The sequence below is a fragment of the Lepidothrix coronata genome, unplaced genomic scaffold, assembly GCF_001604755.1.
Source record: "Lepidothrix coronata isolate B3197 unplaced genomic scaffold, Lepidothrix_coronata-1.0 Scaffold3, whole genome shotgun sequence".
Taxonomy (NCBI): Eukaryota; Metazoa; Chordata; class Aves; order Passeriformes; family Pipridae; genus Lepidothrix; species Lepidothrix coronata.
The window spans coordinates 11413621-11436289 of record NW_016690183.1 but is presented as its reverse complement, the minus strand read 5'-3'; the positions used below and the strand labels follow the sequence as shown (position 1 = coordinate 11436289).

The window sequence follows — 22669 nt, the reverse complement described above, 5'->3', positions numbered from 1 at the left end:
ATGAGCTGAGCCTGTGCTCTTCATATGTCACTAATGATTCGAGTTTTCTACTGGCCAATTCAAAGCATCTCTGTGTGGCCTGTTTTTTTAGCAGATCAGATGGGCAGCTCTTTCTGATATGTCAACTCTGTATTGTGACATCTCCACTGGGGAACCAAGAATGAACGTTTTTAAAAGTGTCTTTTTTTTGAACACCCATGCTTACTGCATGTTTTGGCTCTACTTGTTTGAAGGAAAATTTAACAAATGTTCATACATAGTTCTATTGTCCCATCCCCAAAGCACTAGACTTTGCGGCATTGGTGTGCTGCTTCTGCTTTTCTTACGTGTTTCTCACTTATGGCCTTCATTTTTTGGGAATTCTGCCAAGCCTTTGTAGCATGCTTTCTGATCTTTACAGGCCCAAAAATGAGGTCCACTCAAAATGGAAGAAACATAGAGTGGACCTTACAGCTTCTGTCTTTTCTGACTAATGTTTTTGTCATGATATGTCTTGATTTCAAAGTTCTTTTAAAAATTGATTTCAATTTGTGTTTGTGAGAGAATTTGAAACAGGCTGAACCTTAAAATCTGAATTCTGCTTTTTGAAGGTATTCTCCGTTTAGCATCTGGAGTGGTTGATTTGCTCCAGCATTATTTTCCAGAATCTTTTGATCGGCTTCCTCAGGATCGTGGTCTCTTTGAGGGACCAAAACCTACGGTCTTGGAGTCCTGCAGTGTTAGTGACCTAGCGATTCTGCTGAGGGGCAACAAAAGGAAAACACAACCGATTGAATTTGGAGCACATCAGGTTTGCTTTTCTTAGGCTTTTTGCAGATTCTTCCACCTCTGTTTCTAAATAATAATTCTGTATGGATTGCCCACAACTTTCTTTTTTAAGCCTTTGTCTCACTGATAAATTATGCTTTTTAGACTTAGAAACCTTTATTGTGTTGGTTTCTGTTTCTTCTTATATGTCTGGCTCTTTCTGTTCTTTTTTTTGTCATCAGGTATTGTCTATCCTGTTCCTTTATAACTCCAAATTTTCTTACACCAGATCTAAAACTGTCTGCACATGCCACACATTTGTCAATCTCTAATGGCAGTTTTGTGACCTCTTTTGTGGAGTGTGCTGAAATGTCTGTGTTAAATGTTGTCTGGTTTTGAGAAGGCTCTTGCATTATTGTGACATGTNCTGTGTTAAATGTTGTCTGGTTTTGAGAAGGCTCTTGCATTATTGTGACATGTTTGCCTGATTTTGCTGTAAAACTGTTACCTTTTTTTTTTTTTTGCTTCCTAATATGTTTTTTTTTCCTCTATTTTGCGGCAGGTGGTATTAGTGGCAAATGAAACTGCGAAGGAGAAGATACCTGAGGAACTTAGTTTGGCACTTGTACTGACAATTTATGAAGCAAAGGGCTTGGAGTTTGATGATGTACTCCTTTACAACTTTTTCACAGATTCAGAGGTACTTAATTCTTACTCCTTTTTCTTCATTTTTTTCTAAAGTCAGTTTTACATGTGGTCTAATTAGCATTTCAGTTGGGGAAGGATTCCCTGTTTTCTCTGAAGATGTGTGGTTTCATCACAGTAGAAAACAGAGGTTTATGAATTGAGATCTCCTTCCCTTAGTCCTGCATTTTCCTTCAGGTTGACTGTTAAAATATAAGGGAGAGCCTTGGGATACACACAACATTGCGGATGTGCACACACACACACACTTCTGCTGCGTACCAAGACTACTCCTTACATCCTGTCTCTCCTGGCTGCTCCCAGTTCAGGTCAGAACAGTTGGTGAAGGACACTCCATCACTTTCCCATATTCTTTACTGGAGTTCCAAGTCCCAAAAAAGCACTTTATACACCCCTGCTTTCTATCACCATAAAATTCTGAACCAATTGTTTAGAATCAAATAGTGTGTGTATGTATTTGGAGGGGTGGGGAGGAGCATGCTCTGTATCCTTCCACAGCTTAGGTCCAAAAAACTCGTTGTGGTCTAGCTCAGGAGTTGTCAGGAAACTTGAAAAGGTCTCAGAGCCTAGAGTGGATGTCATTGCCCATAGAATGGCCTCAGATACAGAATTCCTTTCATGGAGATGTTGTGCTTTGTGTTCTTTTGCCCCCATTTGTTGTTCTCTGGGGAGCTCAAAGCCTGTCTCTCTAGGACAGGAGCTTGTAACTCCAGACCTGTCAGGGGAGCAGTCTGCGAGGCTCTTTGCAATGGGCTGTCAACTACAGCAGCCTCGCTGTTGTTGCTGGAGCATCGCAGAACCCTCCTGCCCTGCCCCTAAGGCAACCAAGTAAGCAGCATTACTGAATGTGCCTGCAGACACTTGAGAGTGCCTATGACTGAGTTGCTCTATGATTAAACATTCAATGTGAACAACTGTGTTGCAGATGCCCTCTGCCTCTAGCCCTCAAAACAGTGTCTCAGATGTGGTTTTCAACAGATGAAAACCGCAAGAAAACTGAGAGCAGTTTACTGGTGGCTCTTCATAGAGTTTAGTGAATGTTATATGATGCTTCTCATAGGGAGGAGCTTGCGGTAAATGACCTTTGCTCTGGCTTACTGAAGTTTGGGGGCAGTACAATACTGGCTGTCATGGTAGATTTCTCAGAGTTGATTTGGTTTTGGTGATGCAAGTCGTACTCAGAAAAACAACAAGCCATTTATCAGAATTTAGCAGAATCAGTTTAACAGAGCTGAGTTGTATAGGGCATTTTAGCTTAGACTAATAATGCGTGTCAGGCCTAGAGAAGGGTTTTCATACAATTCTTCCATGTTCCGGTGAATCATGAGTAATTGAGTTGATTTGAGCAACTAAACAAGCAGGCAGGAAAGCAGCTCACCTTGAGGTTTTCTAATTTAAGAAAGTTGAATCTGTGAACTGTTGTAAACACAACAACGTGGCTGTGTGCATTTTGTAACGTATTGAGTTTTCTTTTTATTTGTCTTGAAAATGAGATTTAAGAACAGTCTTGTTTCAGGAAGCAGATTTGAATGAAGAATCTAGAAGGTAAAAAAGCCAAATCCCCAAAACCTAGCAAGCTGTTGACCAAACCGATACCATTAGCTGGTTGTCATGTTGCAATCTATGACAGGCATGTCATAGATTTGTTTTGATAGATAATTTATTGCAATCTTAACTTCAAAATGCATCATCATCAAAATACATTTTGAAAGAAAAGTTTCCTACTTCTTTTCCCCATAGGAAAATAGTTAACCTGTATTGAGTTGCTCAAAGCTCTGAAGTATATAGTTTGTAAAAACATTGTTTCAGTCTTATTGCAAGTATTTTTTTGATTTTGTGCCAGAAACCTGGCATTATTTAATTGGATTTCAGTTAAATACCAAAAAGGGGAAAAATGAACATAGCTTAGAATATACTTAGAGTTTTAAGGTACTGTTTTTTACAATTTTAAGGTTAAAGTTTTAAGTTTTGTAGGGGATTGGGAACCTGCAGAATGGTATTATCAGGAGCTGGCATTTGTTACATGGCATGAGAGTGCACAACACTGATCTTCTGCCACACAACTTATAGTTAAGCATATCTGTGCATATTTATGTGCATATTTCTTATGTGTCCCTATGTTGGAGTCCAATATTCTCAGACCACGATTTTTAAGATTTTCCGCATGAGTAGTTTTTCTGCTCATCTCTGAGTGTTCTTCCTAGAGGATGTGTTGGCAGGTGCCATTCCAGCCCTGGCTGAGACGAGCATTAGTGATTACTAGTATTACACAGTAAGCTTAACACATTAATCAAATGAATGACCAAGTGTCTTGCTCGGGAACCCTGAGGGCGAGAATATATGCCTGCATGGAATAAGTGTGGGTCCACTTCCATGGCTCCAAGCCCTGTATTTTGTTGATGGGCTTCACCACATCATGGTTTACCCAAGCACTGTTGATGACTTGCACGCCAAAGCTGATGTCCTGAATTTCCCTCTTGTTAATCTACTGCCTTTTCCTGCCAAGATGAATGATCTGGTCCCTGTTCAGAGAACTGACTTATTGGTGCACCAGAAACAGGACAGCACCAACTTGCCTCTATTTGTCTGGATCCTTCTTGCTCCAGGTGGAGCCAAGGTCTCCTTGGTGCTGAGTGATGAGGAGCGGTGAGTTGTGGGCCAGCTGGTCTGCAACTCACTGAGCTTGTCAGTCTTGTAGAGTCAAGGAGACCTAGTTGCTGCCCATCCTAACCTGCAGGCCAAGATGTCTCCAACACGTCTTAGCACATTTTAGCATGACAGTTGGCAACTTCTACGTGTTATTCCACCACCATTTACCTTTCACCCTGCTCCAAGCTGGCAGGGATCTGCCTGGCCCAGTGTAGTGGTTTGAACCAGGTTTTCCCCCTGAAGCTAAGAAAATGGTAACCCCCAGGGGATGGTGACCCCTGGAAGTTTTGAAGTTTTGTCCAATGGGCGCTTCTGCGAAATGCAAACATACCACAAGCAAACAGAAGAGAAGAAGACACCCAGAAATCAGCACACCCCCCCCCAGTGACTTTGCCTGTCGTGGTATTGGGTTTTGTAGGAAAATCCTCATCCCTAGGACTAAAACTTGATCCTCATCCAGGGGGAGGGTACCTGATCTTTTCTACAGATGGGCCTCCATTGTAGGGGTGTTCAGCTGAAAATGTATAGTCCACCCAAGGAGGTTTTAATGTTTAATTTCAAATTTTACTTATTTGATATATTGAATATTGCATATGATTTGGATTTATAAGTGATACAGCAGTGTCCTGAAATCCCAAGGCAGGCATAGTGTAACAATGGCAATGTACATCAGAATCACAATAAAAACATGATTCCACTTAGCAGTCCCTATATACATACATACATACATACATAAATATATATATATGTATTCCCATTAGCTTTGCCATCATGATGCTGGCCATCCCCAGTCCCTGGGAAGTAATACATAGCTTGAAGCCAGCTCAAGCCAGTTGCACTCTTCCAGGTTTGTTTTGTTTGTTGCTCAGTTTTCACACACTCTGTTGGGCTGAGGCATGTCTTCACTTTTATCTCGGCAACTCAGGAAGATGTTACTCTCTACTAGCTATTTTAGGGGAAGTTGTGTATATGCCTTGATGATCACCTGGTACAGACAAGTATCTCAAACAAAGATTGTGTTGAGATGAAGTTTGACTTTCTTGATGAAATTTGATTATTCTTTACATTCTTCCATGAGAAAATTTTTTCCCCACTCATCTCCTCTGAGCTGCCTTCAGTTGTAGAGATGGATTGGTCAGAACATACAACCTTATCTTTTGCAATGTAGGCACTAGTGGGTACTGTATACAAGTAAACCTCATTCTCTTGATATTTTAGGCTAGCAAAGAATGGAAGATAATATCTTCTTATAGTCCTGATTCGGATGTGCAAATGGGAAGCAACTTGCTAAACGAAATACCATTAGATGATGATGCTGGTGTGCAGAAAAAATCTCCTTTTAATGTAGAAATGTACAAGGTGAGTTTTTCGTAACATTGGGAATAGGAAGGACAAGTTAAATTCTTACATCTTAGAAACAGACAAATTTCTTAAATGCTTTCATCCTGTAGTTTCATGTTTATCGATGTTGCCATGCCTTTTTGGTAGTTGTTCATATTTGTATAATATAATACTGATTTTAAAAGCTAAGAGGTTTTTTGCAAATGTAGTTTGATAAGAGAAGAAAACCTGTGTCATAGACTTTTAGGTATATTTAAAGAGCAACTGTGGTTAAAGCACATAGCAAATCAGCTTGTCAATATTTATTATTTCTGAAGTCTGTTTTCCAGTTTGTGTCACTACTTTGTAATTAAGGAAACTTCTTAGAATCTAGCGAGTTAGATATTTTCAGGATTGTATGGTGCAGCTGCTAGATTTACGGCAGTAGTTGCTTGCAAGTTAGCTGCATGATGGCTTATGTAATTGTAAAATCCAATATTTAGTATTTAGACTAGCCTTCCCAAATCTTTGTTCGCGAAGCCTAGCCATGATGATGTATTTAGACTTGCTTACTCAAAGACACTTTCTTATTTATTACGCTTTCTGTATAAATTCTCTGTCTTCTGGTAACTGCAAAGTCTGTTTCATTCTAACAATTTAGCTCATCTGGCATTTCATTTATTTTATTTTGGTTTTTGTTCTGGTTCAGATGCTGAATGGAGAACTCAAGCAATTGTATACTGCCATTACAAGAGCCAGGGTAAATCTGTGGATCTTTGATGAAGACTGTGATAAACGGGCTCCAGCTTTTAAGTATTTCATCAAAAGAAAATTTGTTGAGGTTGTCAAAACAGATGAAAACGAAGGTAAAGTTATCCTAAAACTTTCTTAAAAGACTGTCAAACAGGACAGCCTACTTATGCTTTCTTGCTTTTAGGCCTTATAGTAAAGAAGGTTAAATTCCTTGGTGCTTCTAACAGTATGCACTGATAACTGCCCTTGCAAATTTCCACTTATTTCAGTGGGTCTTAATTCTTTTGTCTCTAAAATCAGTTGCATATGTTAAAGCATAACTCATTGCTAATTCATTAGTATAAGTTTCATTGCTGTCACAAGAGTCAGAGATCACTCAGACAGATCTGATCTTGTAGTTAGTTTATTGAGTTCTAACTAGTAAATTCAGATATAGAATATTCATTAAGTACAGATGGATTGGTGGTCAATACTCTGTTTTTTACTATGTTTAAAGTTAGCATGGGATACAACAATTATCACATAAGCTTGCTATACATATCTTTAATGTTACACACATGCAAAAATGTCATTTACCAACCCATTGGTGTATGGTGTTGGGTAAGGGTTCTCTCAGCCTGAATGGGTAACTGTGAGAGGCTTTCCTATTCAAAGGGAGATTGCTGCTGCTCAGCCAGCTGCTATGGAGGGAGAACTCAATGGACCTGAGTGACCGCAGATATTTATAGCTTTGAGCTGTTTCAGTGTTTAATTTGTAGTCACATTTTCTGCTGTGTTAATGCAGTTTCAGCCCCTTACCAGCCCAGTCTCCAGGCAAACTATGTTTTTTGTTTTGATGCTGTGTTCTCACTGATAGCCTCACACAACAGGATGATAGCCTCGCACTTGCACAGTAACGAAAGCTGTTACAGACAAACCATCCCAGCTAAAAGAGATTTATCAATTAAAATAATTTGTTTTCTATGAAGAGAGTGGGTTTACTCAAAGATTTGTCAAAAAAACAAGCATAATTTTTAATGGTCTTTCAAAACCAAACCCAACTTGTTGATTTTCAGTGCTGATTGAGAGACATAAAACACATTTAACTCATAATTACTGTTACTGGTGTGAGCATAAATCATAGAGCTTGGAACGTTATAAGATGTTAATGCCTAGTTTTGGTACATGATACGTGGTTTCTGTGGTTTATGTGTTTTAACATAAAATAATTACTCTGCTCTTCTAGACTTAGATGACAGCATGTTTGCTAAAACTTCAACTCCAGAAGAATGGATTGCACAGGGAGACTACTATGCTAAACACCAGTTCTGGGAGGTAGGAACATATGTTTATCTGAAATAAGGATTTTTGTTTATTCTGAAACCTTTTTTTTTCTTTGTATCTATAAAATCATCTGTAAACCTTCAGTTGCTGTGTAGCAGTTTGTCTTAGTTTGAGATTTGTGTAGGTCTCTGCAGACTACTTGTCAATGACTTACAAGAAGTAAGCAGGGAGGACAAGCCTATTGTTTGTAATCTTAAATTCACTACTCAGACGTTTGCAGTCCAATGAGGGGAAAACATTTTAATATACACAAAAGAAAGACAGTTGGAAAAAAAACAATTATTAGCAATGACTGGAATTGATTGAAATCTGTGAATCTAAACCATATTCTTGATGTTATCATTGCACATAGTGTAGTAGAAGGAAAAGATTTATTGGAAGTATATTAATTTGGGCAGTAAAATGATGGGTTCATTCCCTTCCTTTTTAAAGAACATGGAGATTTGACAGGTTTTTTTTTTCCTAAATTGGTAGTTAATACAAGTCCAGATATGGGATGACAGTTAATTGGATGGAAGCAAAACACAGCTAGGACGACACCACCAATTAATTATTCTACAAGGAGATAAGGGATATCTATAGATCAACTACCCTTGTCCTTATGGGTGATTTTAACTTCCCAGATATCAACTGGGAATATCGTACAGTGGACACCAACAGGTCCAGGAAATTTCTGGAGCATGTTGAAGAAGATAACCATTGGGTGCAGGTACTAAGGGAGCCAACTAGGAAGGGTGCCCTCCTACATTTACTGTTTGTAAGCAGAGAGGGACTTATGAGTAATGTGGTGATTTGTGTCTGTCGTGGTCACAGTGGCCACAAAGTAACTGAGTTTCAAATTTTTGGCTACAGAAGAAAGCTGGCCAACAAACATTTGACCATGGATATGGGAGTAGCAGACTTTGGGCTGCTGAAGGATCTAATTAGTAAGATTTCCTGGGAATTTGCTTTTGAAAATCTTGGGGTCTGTGAATGCTAGGCGCTTCTTAAGAGCCGTCTCTTAAGAGTGCAGGAGCAAGTGATTCCAAAGCATCAGAAGTCAAGCAAGTGGGGCAGAGTCTGACTTGGCTGAACAGGAATCTTCTTCTAGAACTTACGCAGAAAGGGAAAGTGTATGGACACTGGAAGCAAAGGGAAGTGACATGGGAGGATAACGGAGATGCTGTCACTGTAGGGAGAAAATTTGTGTGGCCAAAGCTTGATTAGAGTTCAAGCTGTCCAGCACCTTTTATGATAAGGTCACCCATCTAGTTGACCAAGAGAAGCCAGTAGTTGTGATATATTTTGGTTTCAGCAAAGATTTTAGTACTGTCTTTCACAGTGTCCTTCTTGATGAAATGTCCAGCTCACAGCTAGACAAGTCCATAATACATTAGGTGGGAAATTGACTGACAAGTCAGGCTCAAAGAATTATAGTAAATGGGGTTATATCAAGCTGGTGGCCAATCACTAATTGGATTCCCCAAGGCTCAATTTAAGGACCAGTGCTCTTTAATGTTTTTATAAATGATTTGGACACAGGAATTAAATGTACATTAAGTAAGTTTGCCAGCCATACTAAACTATGAGGATACTAAATTGAGAGGAGCTGTTGACTCCCTTGATAGAGAGGCCCTGCAGAGAGACCTCAGTAAGTTAGAGGGCTGGGCACTCACCAACTGTATCAAGTTTAAGAAGGGCAAGTGCCAGATTCTGCACCTGGGATGGGGCAGCCCTAGTTGTGTGTATAGGCTGGGGAATTAGAGGCTGGAGAGAAGTGCTACAGAAAAGTACCTGGGGGTCCTGGTCAATGGAAAGTAGAATATGAGTTTGCAGTGCCCTGGCAGCCAGGAGGGCCAACTGTGTCCTGGGGGGCATCAGGCAAAGCATTGCCAGCCAGTCCAGAGTGGGAATTTTGGATGCTTTCTTTGATCGTGGCAAAAAGAAAGTTTCTGTGTTTTGCTGGTAGCAACACAGAATTTTTTGAAAGGAAAATAGATAATTTTAACAAGGCAAAAAGTCAAAGCAATCAGCTGCCGCTGTACAGACAGTCGTTATCTCCCCTTGAAAGTAAAAGGCAATTCCCTAAATGGACAGAAAAGAATTTAGATAAAAAAACAACATAGCTAAAAAAAAAATTATCTTGGAATCTGAAATGTATTAATTATATTATCTGCTGTTCTACTTTCTTTATAACCTTCATCTTTGCTTATCGTTGCTACCTTAAGAAAAAATTATCTGGTGAATTTGGCATTTCTAAGAGTGGCTTGCAATGGGCAAATTCCAAACAGACGCAAATACAAAATTAGTGGATAGAATAAAGAAATCATGGTGTTGCAGAATAAGCAGGGTGATAATGAAACAAACCTTGCTAGGAGCATGGTAATTCCTGGTACCTCTGTTTAGTTTATCACAGAAAGGGCCTGGTATGATCAAAGCATGAAAAATGTTCCATGCTTTTTGATTTCACTTTGCACACATTGATTTTCCTCCCTCTATTAATATGTAGTAGATGTCTGATGACTTACCAGTTAGTGGTTTAGCCTATCATTCAAATTGCATATGCTGTTTATTCTATCAGCCTACCAGGAATTCTGCTTTCACTACTTCCATGTAAAACATTGTAATTAATACTCTAATTTTGATGTCACATGTGGACTGACTTTAAAGCTTTTCTTTTTGTCCTAAAAATATACTGCAATGTTTTACCTTTTCCTTCTTCCAGGCACCCTGCCACTCTTTCTGCTTTCCATTACAGTGACTAAAATTAAGTATTGCTTTTATGTGATAAGCCATGGACTGGATGCACATCTGTGAATGCTGTGTATGATTTCACCCCAGGTGGCAGCCAAATGTTACCAAAAGGGTGGAGCAGCTGAGAAGTCAAAACTGGCCCTGGCACATGATGCTGTTCTCAAAGTGCATGCAAAGAAAAGCAGCCCTAGGTAAGTGTCAGTGCAGATGAGCAAGTGTCATTTTGTGGTGCCAGACCTCACTGGAGTCTGGAGGGGGAGATTCACATCCCAGTTGTAGGACTGGACTGGAAACAGCAGAGAACAATGCAGATGAGGTGTCTTCACATGTTTGTGGGTGGCAAAAGAGATTTAAGAAATGGGAAAGTCTAGCACAACAGGATCTGGGGCACTGCTCCCTTTGGGGAGTAGTGGAGAAGTTGTACACCATAGGCTGTCCAAATGAAATGTGGCCCTTGAAAGGACTTGCTGGTCATGTGAAAGAAAAGCAACAGGATTTGCATTACCTCAAGAGGCTTTATATTCTTTGATATAGATAGAAGAACATACTCCATCAGCAGTGCTCAATTTCAGTTAATCCCACTGCATATTCATTTAACAAAGAGAAAGGAACATTGTTGTACATTAGGGAAGAAAAGCTGCTAGCAAAAAGTGAGCTTTGGGGTAAAATTAGAGTCAATTTAAACAAAACAAGCAGAACTAAATCTGAAGGACAGTTTTGAAGAACAGATTTTGAAATTAATCATTGAGTTCGTGCTGTCAGCTGAGTAAAATAGCTCAAGGGTTTGACGGGGAGAGAGTTTGCAGTTTCCTGAAGAGGCTGGGAAACTGTTTGGGACTCATCTCATAAGACAAGAAAAAACTTAATGGGGAGAGCTCTAGATCTAAGTTAATAAATTCCGTTTTATGCTGGGGAGGCCAGAAACTAGCAGTGATAGCAGAGTGGGTGAGGAATGACTAGAACAGAGGAAGCTAGCACAGAATGAAGAAGAGGGAAGGTCTAGAGAAATGCTATTACTGGAGTTAAACAAGGTTTTATCTTTTGTAATTACCTGCTTTATGTTAGTGGCCCTGGTTAAAAGTATAAGGATGCTCATGAAATTTAGTGATCATAGAGAAATTGGTGATGGGACTGATAAAACTTTTTTTCAGTTCACTGTATGCTTAGGTGCCTGTCAACTGAAGCAAATTTGGGGAGAAGGAATTCAGTATATTGGGATGTGTTAAGTTGACAGAATATATGTAATAATGAAGCTGTTAAAATGGCTTTTTGTTTAGTAGAGGTATTAATGCTGGTGTAAAAAGCTTAAGTAAGATTCCTGTGTGCTCTATAGTATGAAATGCTCTGTACAATTCTGATTCTTCAGGGTTGAGAATCAGGAATTCAATCTAGATCACTTGCACGCAGTGATACCAGAAATGCTGAGATTGTTGAGTTATACAAAACAACAGCTGATAACACGTTTGATTGTTGTCTTTGATTACCTTGGGGTTAAAACAAGAAAGGAAGGAACAAGTTAAGGTAGAAAAGTGTTGCAAAACCACAGTACTATACTCTAGTTAAAAAAACCCAAAAAACACAAAAAAAATTTTTACTGCCACAGAAGCCAGATTCTAGAACAGACTTCTGGACAGAGCTGTGTCAGCCCAAAATGTAACTAATTGTAAGGTAATAGCTCATCAGGTTGTATAAGAAGAAGAACACATGATGCCGGTGCTGGTTGGATTCAGTGACAGATCACATGACCCTAAACTTAATTTGGATGTAAGCAGTAATTTTGTCTTGCTTTCTACAGGGAAAAAAAGATGGAGTATATGACATTGGCTAAAACGTACTTGGAATGCGGAGAACCGAAATTATCACTAAAATGTCTGTACCAGTCAAAGGAGTTCCGGCTTTGTGCAGAACTGTGTAAAAAGTTAGGAAAGGTATTAAATCCTTTAAGCTATCCTCACCATATAACTTTCCTTTTCCTGCAGCTTTTTTTTCCTCTCATATTACACATAAAACAATAGTATTTTTCTGTGGCGTGGTAGTAGCTGAACTAAATGAGCTCTTTAAGCTGTGCTGTTCAAAAGGAAGCATTTGTCAGAGAATATGCAGAAGAGGAATGAAGAAGAGAATAATGCAGTTATACAGGCCAGGTTTATTTCTTTGGCTTTCCTCAAATGTCATCATCAGTCATTTGCAGTCAAAAGTTAATGACTGATCTCATGAAACTTAAGCTGTTACTTCATTCAGTACTCTAATGATACTGAAACTTCACTGATTACAGCCATCTAAATGGAACCTTGTAACTTGCAAGGGTTGAAGTAGTGTGCTAACAGTATGTACTATTTTTTATTTGCAGTGTATTTCCACTAAAAGAATGTAAAGTAATTGTTCCCAAATATTTGAAATTTAAGATAAAAAATTAGGGTTCTTATTCTGAATCCATAACTGTTTAAATTTAATCCTGTTGATTCTGAGAAATTTATAAGTCAACAGAAGTGTATGGTGTTTTCTAACAGTGGGCAGAGGTTGGTCGGTAAAAAGTAGTTTGAAAATCCTGGATAATACCTTTATTTTTACATTCTAGTTTTTAAGACATAAAGGGTTTTTTTTTTAAATCTGTTCCGTTTTAATGATGGTTACTTTAATATTTATATGATTACATTAAGATACTTTAATTACATTTTATTTAAGTGTACTTCTTTATGAGACACACAATAGAATTACTAGATTTGTTCTATTCATGTAGCTTTGGCCGTTTAGAACACTTCAGTTTCATTATTGACTTCTGCATTGCAGATGAAGGATGCTGCAGTTTACTATCAGAAAAGCCAGTGCTACAAAGAAGCATCTGGATGTTATGAACAAATTGAGGAATTTGATCTGGCCATTAAAATGTATTGTCAGGAAGAACTCTATGAAGAAGCAGCAAAGGCAGTTGAAAGGTATGTCTTCCAAGATGGTACTGGAATATAATTCTCCTATCCATTTCCAAATTCAACACAATATGACTAGCATGCCGAAAAATTTTCACAAGGGTTTTTGACTGGTGACTTCGTTTTATATGAAGTTAAATTAACATTGTCAGAATTCTTACTTGGGTAATGATAACATGGTGAAAGGATTCTACTGCATTCACAGCTGGTGCAGTGACTAGTTTAATTTTCCTGGAAATTTTTTCCAGTCTATAGTATTAGTCATGGAAGTTCTCCTTCAGCCAATCCTCTGAACTATGTTCTTAAGGTAAATATGACAAAATAATTCTATAGAAGTATTAAATACTTCTCTCTTAAGACTGAAATAGTGACCTCATTAGCTCATTCTTGCATAAATGATTCATTTATTGGCCACACTTTTCAGTACATTTAAATCGATTGATTTTTAGAGAATACGTAAACCAATTAAAATTCTAGCAAGGCCTGCAATTACACACCTTCACTGAAATCCTTTGTGATGTACCTTTAGTAATGGTAACTGTTTTCTTGAATTATTAAAGCTTGTTAAATATATTGTTCAATCAAAAAGTTCAAGCATTAAGTCACCTTCCCAACTGAGGAATTTTTAACTTAGCCTTCCCAAATCATTAATGCAAATTTATAAGTATAGGTACAAAAAATCTACACTCCTGCATTTATCATGAGAAAGATGATAATGAAAGGCTAATGATAATTTACTCACACAACAGAAAAAATTGACTCATTCTCAGCATACAGGAGAGCACACTTTTGCAAAACTGGCTCGGGGGTACCTTAATAATTTTACATCAGCCAATAATACTTAATAACTGAATATTTTAAAGTGCGTGTTATGAAAGTTGCAACTGGATACTTTTGTGAGGCAGTCACTAAGCGACAAAGATAGGGCGATTATGGGTGCTAAAAGAAATGAGGCTGCCACCACACAGAATTCGATTTTGGGATTTGTCTGGCATTCTCCTTTTATTAGGGTTCCTTCGTAAACAGCACCTAGTATTTGTCTTTTACTTATCCTGAATTCCCAGGATCATCCTAAACCAGTGCTTTGATCCCATTCTCCTTGCATCATGTGGTGGCTGTGTTCAGCCATAAGAGAAAAACACATGCTATCATGCAGACCATTCAAAGTGGTTTTTGCTTTGAGAACACAGCACTCTCTTTATCAAAAACACCAGTGAAGGCCAAAACACTCGTTTTTGATCCTAATTAACTGAATGCAGGTGCTGCCGGCTTAACTGGTTCCCACACAAAGTATATGCAGATACATATGACAGACTTGAAAGAGTTCTCTAAATTGACCAGTTTATGTAAATTTTACAGGATATTATCTATATTGACCTGTGGAGGGTTCATTGAATTCGCATCTATTTCATTCTATCTTCTGTATTGAGGCTTACTTTTAAGAATAGAGGATTAACACTGATAAAATGTGATTAAACTAATTTGTACATTGTTTCAACAGTGTGGATAATGCTTCACTGTTGCATCTTGTTTGCACCATAAGTTTTGATGCTCTTGCTTCAGACAGCCTTATGTTGTCATTCATTTGTTTTTGTAGATTTTTTTATGATGTTGTGGTTGTTTATCGCCTGACAGACATATCACATGAAATAATTGGCCTTTTTGAAGGAAAGGCTTCTAGGGGCAGCTATTTGCGTAATGTTTTAAGGTTTTTTTTAAAAATGCAGTGGTGGTTTTTTTTTTTGTCTAGATTAGTCATCTGCGGTAGTAAATTGATGTATCTATTATTTCAGATATGAAGAGATGCTGAATACGAAAGGACAAATGGTTTCCAAACTCTCATGTACAGCAAATCAGTTGTATTTGGAAGCAGCTGCGAAGTACCTGAGTATGAACAGGACTGAGGAAATGATGCAAGTCCTCTCAAAACTTGACATAGAGGATCAGCTTGAGTTTCTGAAGTCTCGTGGATGCTTGCGCCAAACAGCAGACTTATTGAAAAGGAAAGGTCGAGAGGAGGAAGCTGCAAAGCTAATGAAACAACATGGATTTGCTCTGGAAGCAGCCAACCTCACAGCTATAAAAGAGTTTCGTGCATCGTGTTTGCTTGCTGCAGCACGTGCCAGTCTGACTCATTGTTCAGAATCAGATCTGGCAGACGTGGAGATAATCCTAAAAGAAGCCCTTGAACTTTGTGAGCAAACTGGGCAGAAGTCTGGCATTGCTGAGGCTATGTTTTTGCAGGGAGCTCTGAAGGGAGACTTCACAAAGCTGAGCAATGCGTTCCATCAGTTCCTATCTCTGAATCATTCTGCTGGTGCTGTTGAAGCTCTCTTTGCATTATCTCATTTCAGCACTCCTAGCCAGGACATCCTCTTCATGGCAACGCGTGGCTTAGTGGCTCTTCTGAGTCTGGTTAGGGGTTTGAAGAGAGCAGCCACCAATGCAGAGAAAGATATGGTGAAGTTATGCTTTGCCTATTTTGGGATTGTCCCAACAGGTGACAGTTGCCAGGTGTCTCAAAATGAAGCTGAACCCATTCTCGAGTTTTTGTCAGACAAGCCAAATCTAAAAGAGAGGAAGATAAAAGGCGATTTCTCAGTAAGCACAGAGGAGGTAAAATCAGCTTTGAAGCAGCACTTGTTAAGCAGATTTTGCTCTATCACCCGTGAGTTACTGAACAAGAATTACCCTGATATTTGTAAGAAGTTCATTACCGGCTTGAACTGTGGAGACAGAACCTGTGATTACCATAGGCCCTTGTTGCGCCAGGAAGCAGAGACAATATTTCAGTGTAAAATGCATCTGGTGGCAATAAGGGGGCTGTTCTTAGAAGCCACATGCACTTTCCCTAAAGAGCTACTGAATCAGTGCAAAAGCTTTAAAGACATTTTGACTTCTGACAAATATGCATCATGTAAAGCCCTTCTAGAAATGTTTTTTCCTGATCATTTTCATTTGAGAATACTGTCTGAGAACCCAAAGGCATGTAAAGAAATACTACAATTCAGTAGCATTATTTCCAAACCCTGCAGAGCAATGTTGAAGGAGTACATCACATTTAAGTTTAATAATGAAGGCACTGCAGCCAGAAGAGAATCAACTGACTTATGGCTAAGTGCCATGAAAGTTTTTATCTTATCTTCAGGATATCCTGAAGAATTTGAAAAACTTCTTTTTAAGGAAGAGGATGATTATAACAAAGAGCTAAACTTTGCTTTGGCAAAGGCAAGAAGTTCCCCAAAGACTAGAGACCAAGGAGGAAAGACCAAAGGAATAGAGGGCAGACATGGTATGTTGCTACCTGACAAAAATGCTGAAAATGCAGGAAGAACACACTTGTGCTTCATTCGACTTCTTCAAAATTCACTTGAGCAATTCTATGTTCATAAGAACCCGGAAAACTGTAAACGATTTTTTTTCCGTTTTATGAATGTCCTGATCAGGAAGTGCACAAGATACCTGATTCCAAGTATAGGAAATACGGTGATGTTGTTGGAATTGCAGTATATTCTCTGTTGTGCTGTCTTGATGCGTCTGTCCAAGAACATTACACTCTGCCTTCCAAAGAGTTACATTGCTCTCCTTCATTACTGGGAGTTTTTATTCAGAAGCAAGGACCATAACAAAGAACTGAAAGACACATTTTCTATTATACAGGAGTACAGACCAAAGGAAACATGTGTAGCTGTACAGAATTTCAGATTTCATCTCTGTTATCTAGCAGAAGTTTTGTGTGGCGTTCATGGAAGGTTTGATGTCCTTCTGGATGCGTTCAGGGATCCCGACTGCATAACTTCAGGGGAGGCTGAGCGGACTATAGTGCTGTGCTTAGTGATGTTACTGAATGCTGACCAGGTGCAGAGTTCTAAACATAGATCCCTCCTATGCCACCACTTTCCTGAAATCAAGGCGATGCTGAAATCAATGAGAAAAGACACTCTCTCTAAAGTTCCTGAAAGATTGCTGAGGGTTATTGAACAAGTGAGTGATGCTACACATTTAAGAGAAATAGCTACAGGCCTGCAAGAGCTGCTGATAAAGCGAGATGAAGAGTACTTGGTTGACTGCCGCTGGAAGTGGGACGCTGCATACAGTCAGGGGCATCCAACCATACGGTATGAACACATAAACCTTGACAGGTTTGTGACCTCTTTGGATAAAACAGAATATGCTGATGAGCTAGAAGAGGAACTTGAAAGAGTTCATTGCTTAGAGGACCAAAAGGATCAAAAGGATCCCCTGGAAGTCATTGCACTCAGCAAGCAGAAGCAGAAAGCATCTGCTCAACGCCAGCTGTATCGTGTGTTCAATTTTGTTTCCCTTTACGTGAAGTGGAAAAGGAAGGCCTGCTCCAGAGCTCATNAAGCAAGAGCAGAAAGCATCTGCTCAACGCCAGCTGTATCGTGTGTTCAATTTTGTTTCCCTTTACGTGAAGTGGAAAAGGAAGGCCTGCTCCAGAGCTCATCCTGCTGCAATGAAAGATGATGAATTTTTGTCAGAGATATTCAAAAAAGCAGATATTGACCAAACCCAGTGTGACCTCTGTGGAGTCAGATTTATCCAGAGCTCTGAGAACTATTTCAGCAGGTCAGAAAACATGGAGACAGATACTTCTGAACCTCTGACACCAACAGAGAGCAGTGGGGAAGAAAAGTTGCATGCAGAAGGAAATGCAATTTCTGTGGCCAGTGAGGCCTACATAGAGCACAGAAACACAGATGAACACACAAATAATAATGCTGCCTACAGATCCTACGCCGAGTTTTTCAGAAGAAAGATAGATCCAAAAATATATGAGGGACTGGAAGTAGTGGAGGCCATTACAGAAAAGTCTTACACCCAAGACCATTTAGCATATAAAGAAGGTTCCAACTTATGCCAGAGAAAAATCAAAGAGAATATTAAGAAAATTTCTGATGCAGTAGAGGAAATCTATGAAACAAAAGCCTGGACTAAAGGTAAGACCTTTACAGTGTTCTTTAAACAATGTAATATGTCATTTTTGGCCAAACCTTTAGACCTGACAAAGCTCCATTTGAAAATCTTAATATGGTCAAGAGAAAGGTATTTCAGGTAGCTGAGGAAAAGAACTGAGACAGCTGGAAATATTGAAAACTATTTTCTAACTTCTTCCAAACACAACTTAATGCATCAGATAGTACAGGTAAAGCAAATAGTGAATTTTTACAGATAAGCACGTGAATTTTAACTATGTGATCGGATGTGCTGTGTTCTCTAAACTTACGCACTTTTACAGCAGCCTGTTGTATTAGACAAGGTCATCTTTATGAATTTTTCTGTTATTTCTACTGTTTCCTACTTCTGCCAGCCATAGTAATTTGGGTATGCAGGGGTAGAGTGTTAGGAGTACTTGGAGTCTTTGGTTAAGAATATCTCTGACTAGTCTGCTCTGGAACTTGTAATTTTGCAAGGGTTGAACAAAGGGGATACTTAACTACAAATCTGTGGGGTGTCAGATACTCAGAGACAACGCTGGTGTTATAAAGTTCATTAAATTATGGTACTTGAGATATATATTTTGATATTAGATTTTTTTCCCTTCATATGTTTAAAGCATTATTCTATGCTGATTTTTGCAAGCGAAATGAGTGAATGAGTACTGAATGAGTGGCCTAGGAGCAAACTTGTTTGGTGCACTTGCTTTGGGAAAGTGACAACTTAGATCATAACATTTTTACTGACTTGAGTCATAGAAATCCACCAATCCTGTCAAGTTGTCATTTTGCCTGTGATGTCTGACAGTAGCAAAAATACCGTAGTATTGGGTATGTTCAGCAGCTCTGATCAGTGAAATATGTTAAATTTGTAACAAAATCTTAGGTTGTGATCTTCCTGTGTAAGCTTTATCTTTACTCCTAATGGAAAGCTTTTACATATGGATTAAGTCCATGAAGTTTTCTTGAGTTTTGTGCTTGGCTTTTAGCTGCTGTAGAGTTCTTACAGAATGTTAATTGTGTTCCATTTCAGCTGAAGAAATAATAACCACACATGCCAACAAATTGGTTGTCACCGTTGATGACGCTCGTAAGTGGCTGAAGAAAATGGACTCTCACAGGATAAAAGAAGGTATGTTTTCAAATTGCACAGCTTTCTGTGCCCTGTGAGGACACTATTCAGTAATGATATCTTAGCATCACTGCAGTTTCCCAGTCAGCAGCGTTGTGGATATTCACTTACCCTCTAGGCAGCAAGAACTGGGCACTTCCACAGGGGCACTCTGGAAAATATGGGTTAACCAGGCTTTCCTCAGTAGCTCTTTAAAACAGAGCATAAGCCGTGCAGCTGGTTACAGAGTGGCCAGAATGGAGCAAGCTTCCTCCCTTGGCCCTGGGTGGATCCCAGCCTGCACAGAGGATGAATGTGTTTTTGCACACAGACACACACAGCTGCACACCTAACTGTGGTTCAGGTGCAGTCTTCAGAGTGGAAACTTGGGCAGTGGGGACAGAAGAAAAGCCATCTTCATCTTTACCAATAAGATGGTGCTATTTCTTAGCTCCGATGTAGCAGTGCCTTAATGGGCAGTGTGGATCCGAGTTCTTGGAAACCAGCTTCCTAACAAAACTAATCCTTAGCTTGCTTTGAAGAGTTCTGTGGAAAAAATATTACATGCAGTTGGTTTTCTTTTGCTTTTACTTCCATTTCTCTTGGTTTCATACCAAAAGTAACATATGTTGATACAGTCTATTGCATCACAAACCTCTGAGGGCAAGTTTAAGACTTCATTGTGCCTGCCTAAATGTTCAGGTTTAAACACATATTTAGGTGGTGGAATTGCAACAATTGCGTAAATAGGCAGCAATGAAGTGATCAGACTTACAAATAGCACTATATGTAAAGCATTAAAGTAGCTCTAATTTAGAAAATTTGGTTGTGATAAAACCTGGTGTTCCATCTTCCAAGAAAGATACAGGTAATAAGACTACCTGGGAGCTCTCTCATTATCTCAAAAGCAACATTATAGTCTATTTTTGAAGTCAGTAAGCAAATGCATTGTCTGCCGAAATTGAACCTTGAGAGAGGTGAGACATACTTCTTAAAAAAGTCAAAGGCAGTAACAATAGAAATAGATTTTCATGATGAAAATAATTACTAGTTCAGCAAGTGACTTAACAGTCCCTACGTCCTTGCAGAGCTCTTAACCACATTGTCATATTGAGCTAAATACTTTTTAAACATGATTCTGCACATATGAAAGTATATTGCTGATGCACCAAATAGCAATGACATAGCTTGTCATCCTATTAAGAGGAAAAGATGTTTGGGTTTTCCATTCTGCATTAATTTATTGTTTTTAATATAGGCTTTGTGCATGATAAAGACTTGGAAAATGAAGTGGAAGATGAAAGCATGGCTTTTGAAGAACTTGCCTATAAAAAAATCTCAAGAAAAAAAGGAAGATGTGGGAAATTATAATTGGAAAAATTATTCTGGATGGCTATTCTATCCTCTTAACAATCTAATTTTAGAATGAAAAAATGTTAAAAAGAGTAGAGAGATGGGATCAGAAATGGAAAGAGTCTGAAGAAAAAGAGGAATTTATTCTATGTTTTGTATTTTTCTATTACTTGTTGCTTATTGCTTGTATTATGTCAGAATAATTACCTGTGTTGTGATAATGTAATTGTTCAAACCTAAGAAAAGACCAATTTCCTTTCAAACCTATGTGGTAGCTTAAAAGTAACAAAAGCCAAAGAACCAAGCATGTAGAAAAAAAAATTGTTTCTGACTTATCTCAGGGGGATTTTTCTGCTCAGTCTTCTTTTTCTTCTTTCTCGCTAATTTTCATCGTCATTCTTCTGAGCTGGAATACTCAGAAAAATAGAAGGATAGTTTCTCTGATTTTAAGATCTTGCTATGTTTAGAACTTTGAGTGTTCAGGTGAGATAGTTACAGTATCTCTCTTTTCTATTTTTATAGACAAGAACAGTAATCTCTAAACACATTCATATTTTTGACTGTGTACCTATTTCTGATTAGATAGGTATGAAAGTTAGGGATTGTCTTTTATTTGATAAAGTTTTGATATAAACTTTTACCTGTACCTATTGAAAAATAGATAATCTTAGTTTAAAAGACTATTACGCATTTTAAGTGCTTTGTAAGGCTTAATTGATAAAAATCTTTTTGTAATGTAATGTTTTTATAAAACCTGTAAGATTTTTTAAATCACTCTAGTCTTGTCTTATTTTTTGAATGCTTTCTGAGAGCCATATGTGAATGACTGCATGAGTGGGATTTGTAAAATGAGTCCAGAGTATCAGTTCATGCTGATGCCGTTTTACTTTTGGGATTTCTGTGTGTCCAGCATACTGTAGTGTCCTGGTTTTGGCTGGGATAGAGTTAATTTTCTTCTTAGTAGCTGGTACAGTGCTGAATATTTGAATTTAGGATGAGAATAGTGCTGATAACACAGTGATGTTTTGGTTGTTGCTGAGCAGTGCTTACCCTAAGTCAAGGACTTCTTAGTTTCCCATAGTTTGCCAGAGAGCAGGTGCATAAGAGACTGGGAGGGAGCATGGCCAGGACAACTCACCTGAACTGACCAAAGGAATATTCCATAGCATAAAGCATCTGCTCAGTGGATATAAACTGGGAGGAGTTGGCTTGGAGGGGCCAATCACTGCTGGGGGCTGGACTGGGCATTGGTTGTGATGGGTGAGCAATTGAGTTGTGCATCACTACTTTTTCTTGGGTTTTATTCCACCCTCTCTTTGTTATTTCACTTTTCATTAAAATTATTATTATTGTTACTATATTTTACTTAATTTCAATTATTAAACTGTTCTTATCTCAACCCACAGATTTTACCTTTTTCTCTGATTCTCCTCCCTCTTCCACTGGGAGGATGGACGGGTGGGCGAGATGCTGTGTGGTACTTAGTTGCTGGCTGGGATTAAACCACAATATGTAGTGTCCTTTAGCAGCATTTTTAATTAATACATTTGCATGTTACACATGATTAGAGTATTACTTAGTTGTTGAAATATTTTGTTTTTAAAAGGGTTCCTCTTTGTATACATAACAAATTGTTTCAATAAGGACTTCCTTTAAAAAACGTAATCACTTATTATTATGCTCAGTGTTGTGGAAATGAGACATTTTACATGGGTGAAAATGAAAATGTGCTGTAGAATGGAGCAACGTGGGTAGCAGTAATAGTTATCTATTGCATTGTAATTGCTGTTGTCTGCCAGAAGACTCTTCCTAAAGAAACCTTATTGCTTAAGCAAGCGTCTAGAAGATGGTTTACAAACTTACATTGATGAAATGTAATGCAAGTCATTTGTACTGCATAGAAGTCAAGAGTTAAGAAAGCTGGATCATTAATGTAACTTATTTGGCTTTGTTTTCTCTAATGATAGGTATTTTGCAGAAACTTTCCCGATTAGTTTTTCAACTTCACTATTTACATTTGCAGCAGTAAATGCTACCTAAACTTTTTAAGGATAATAACAATTTCAAAATCCTTGCTGACCATATTTTAA

At 38.4% G+C, this 22669-nt stretch overlaps 1 protein-coding gene across 4 annotated transcripts in view; it reads left to right on the top strand.

Annotated features, from left to right (window-relative positions):
* Positions 1 to 21819, top strand: part of TRANK1 (tetratricopeptide repeat and ankyrin repeat containing 1) — a 52678-nt gene extending 30859 nt beyond the window's left edge. For 2 of the 4 annotated variants that reach the window (XM_017823461.1, XM_017823452.1), the window contains exons 14-25: positions 591 to 790; positions 1310 to 1447; positions 5320 to 5460; positions 6131 to 6287; positions 7400 to 7488; positions 10318 to 10421; positions 12026 to 12158; positions 13021 to 13166; positions 14951 to 17429; positions 17524 to 18118; positions 19149 to 19247; positions 20482 to 21819. In XM_017823461.1, coding sequence (XP_017678950.1) covers positions 591 to 790; positions 1310 to 1447; positions 5320 to 5460; positions 6131 to 6287; positions 7400 to 7488; positions 10318 to 10421; positions 12026 to 12158; positions 13021 to 13166; positions 14951 to 17429; positions 17524 to 18118; positions 19149 to 19247; positions 20482 to 20597 — 4397 coding nt within the window. In that variant the 3' untranslated portion in view covers positions 20598 to 21819. The other 2 variants (XM_017823470.1, XM_017823478.1) reach the window with 2 other exon arrangements.
* The last annotated feature ends 850 nt before the right edge of the window (positions 21820 to 22669 follow it).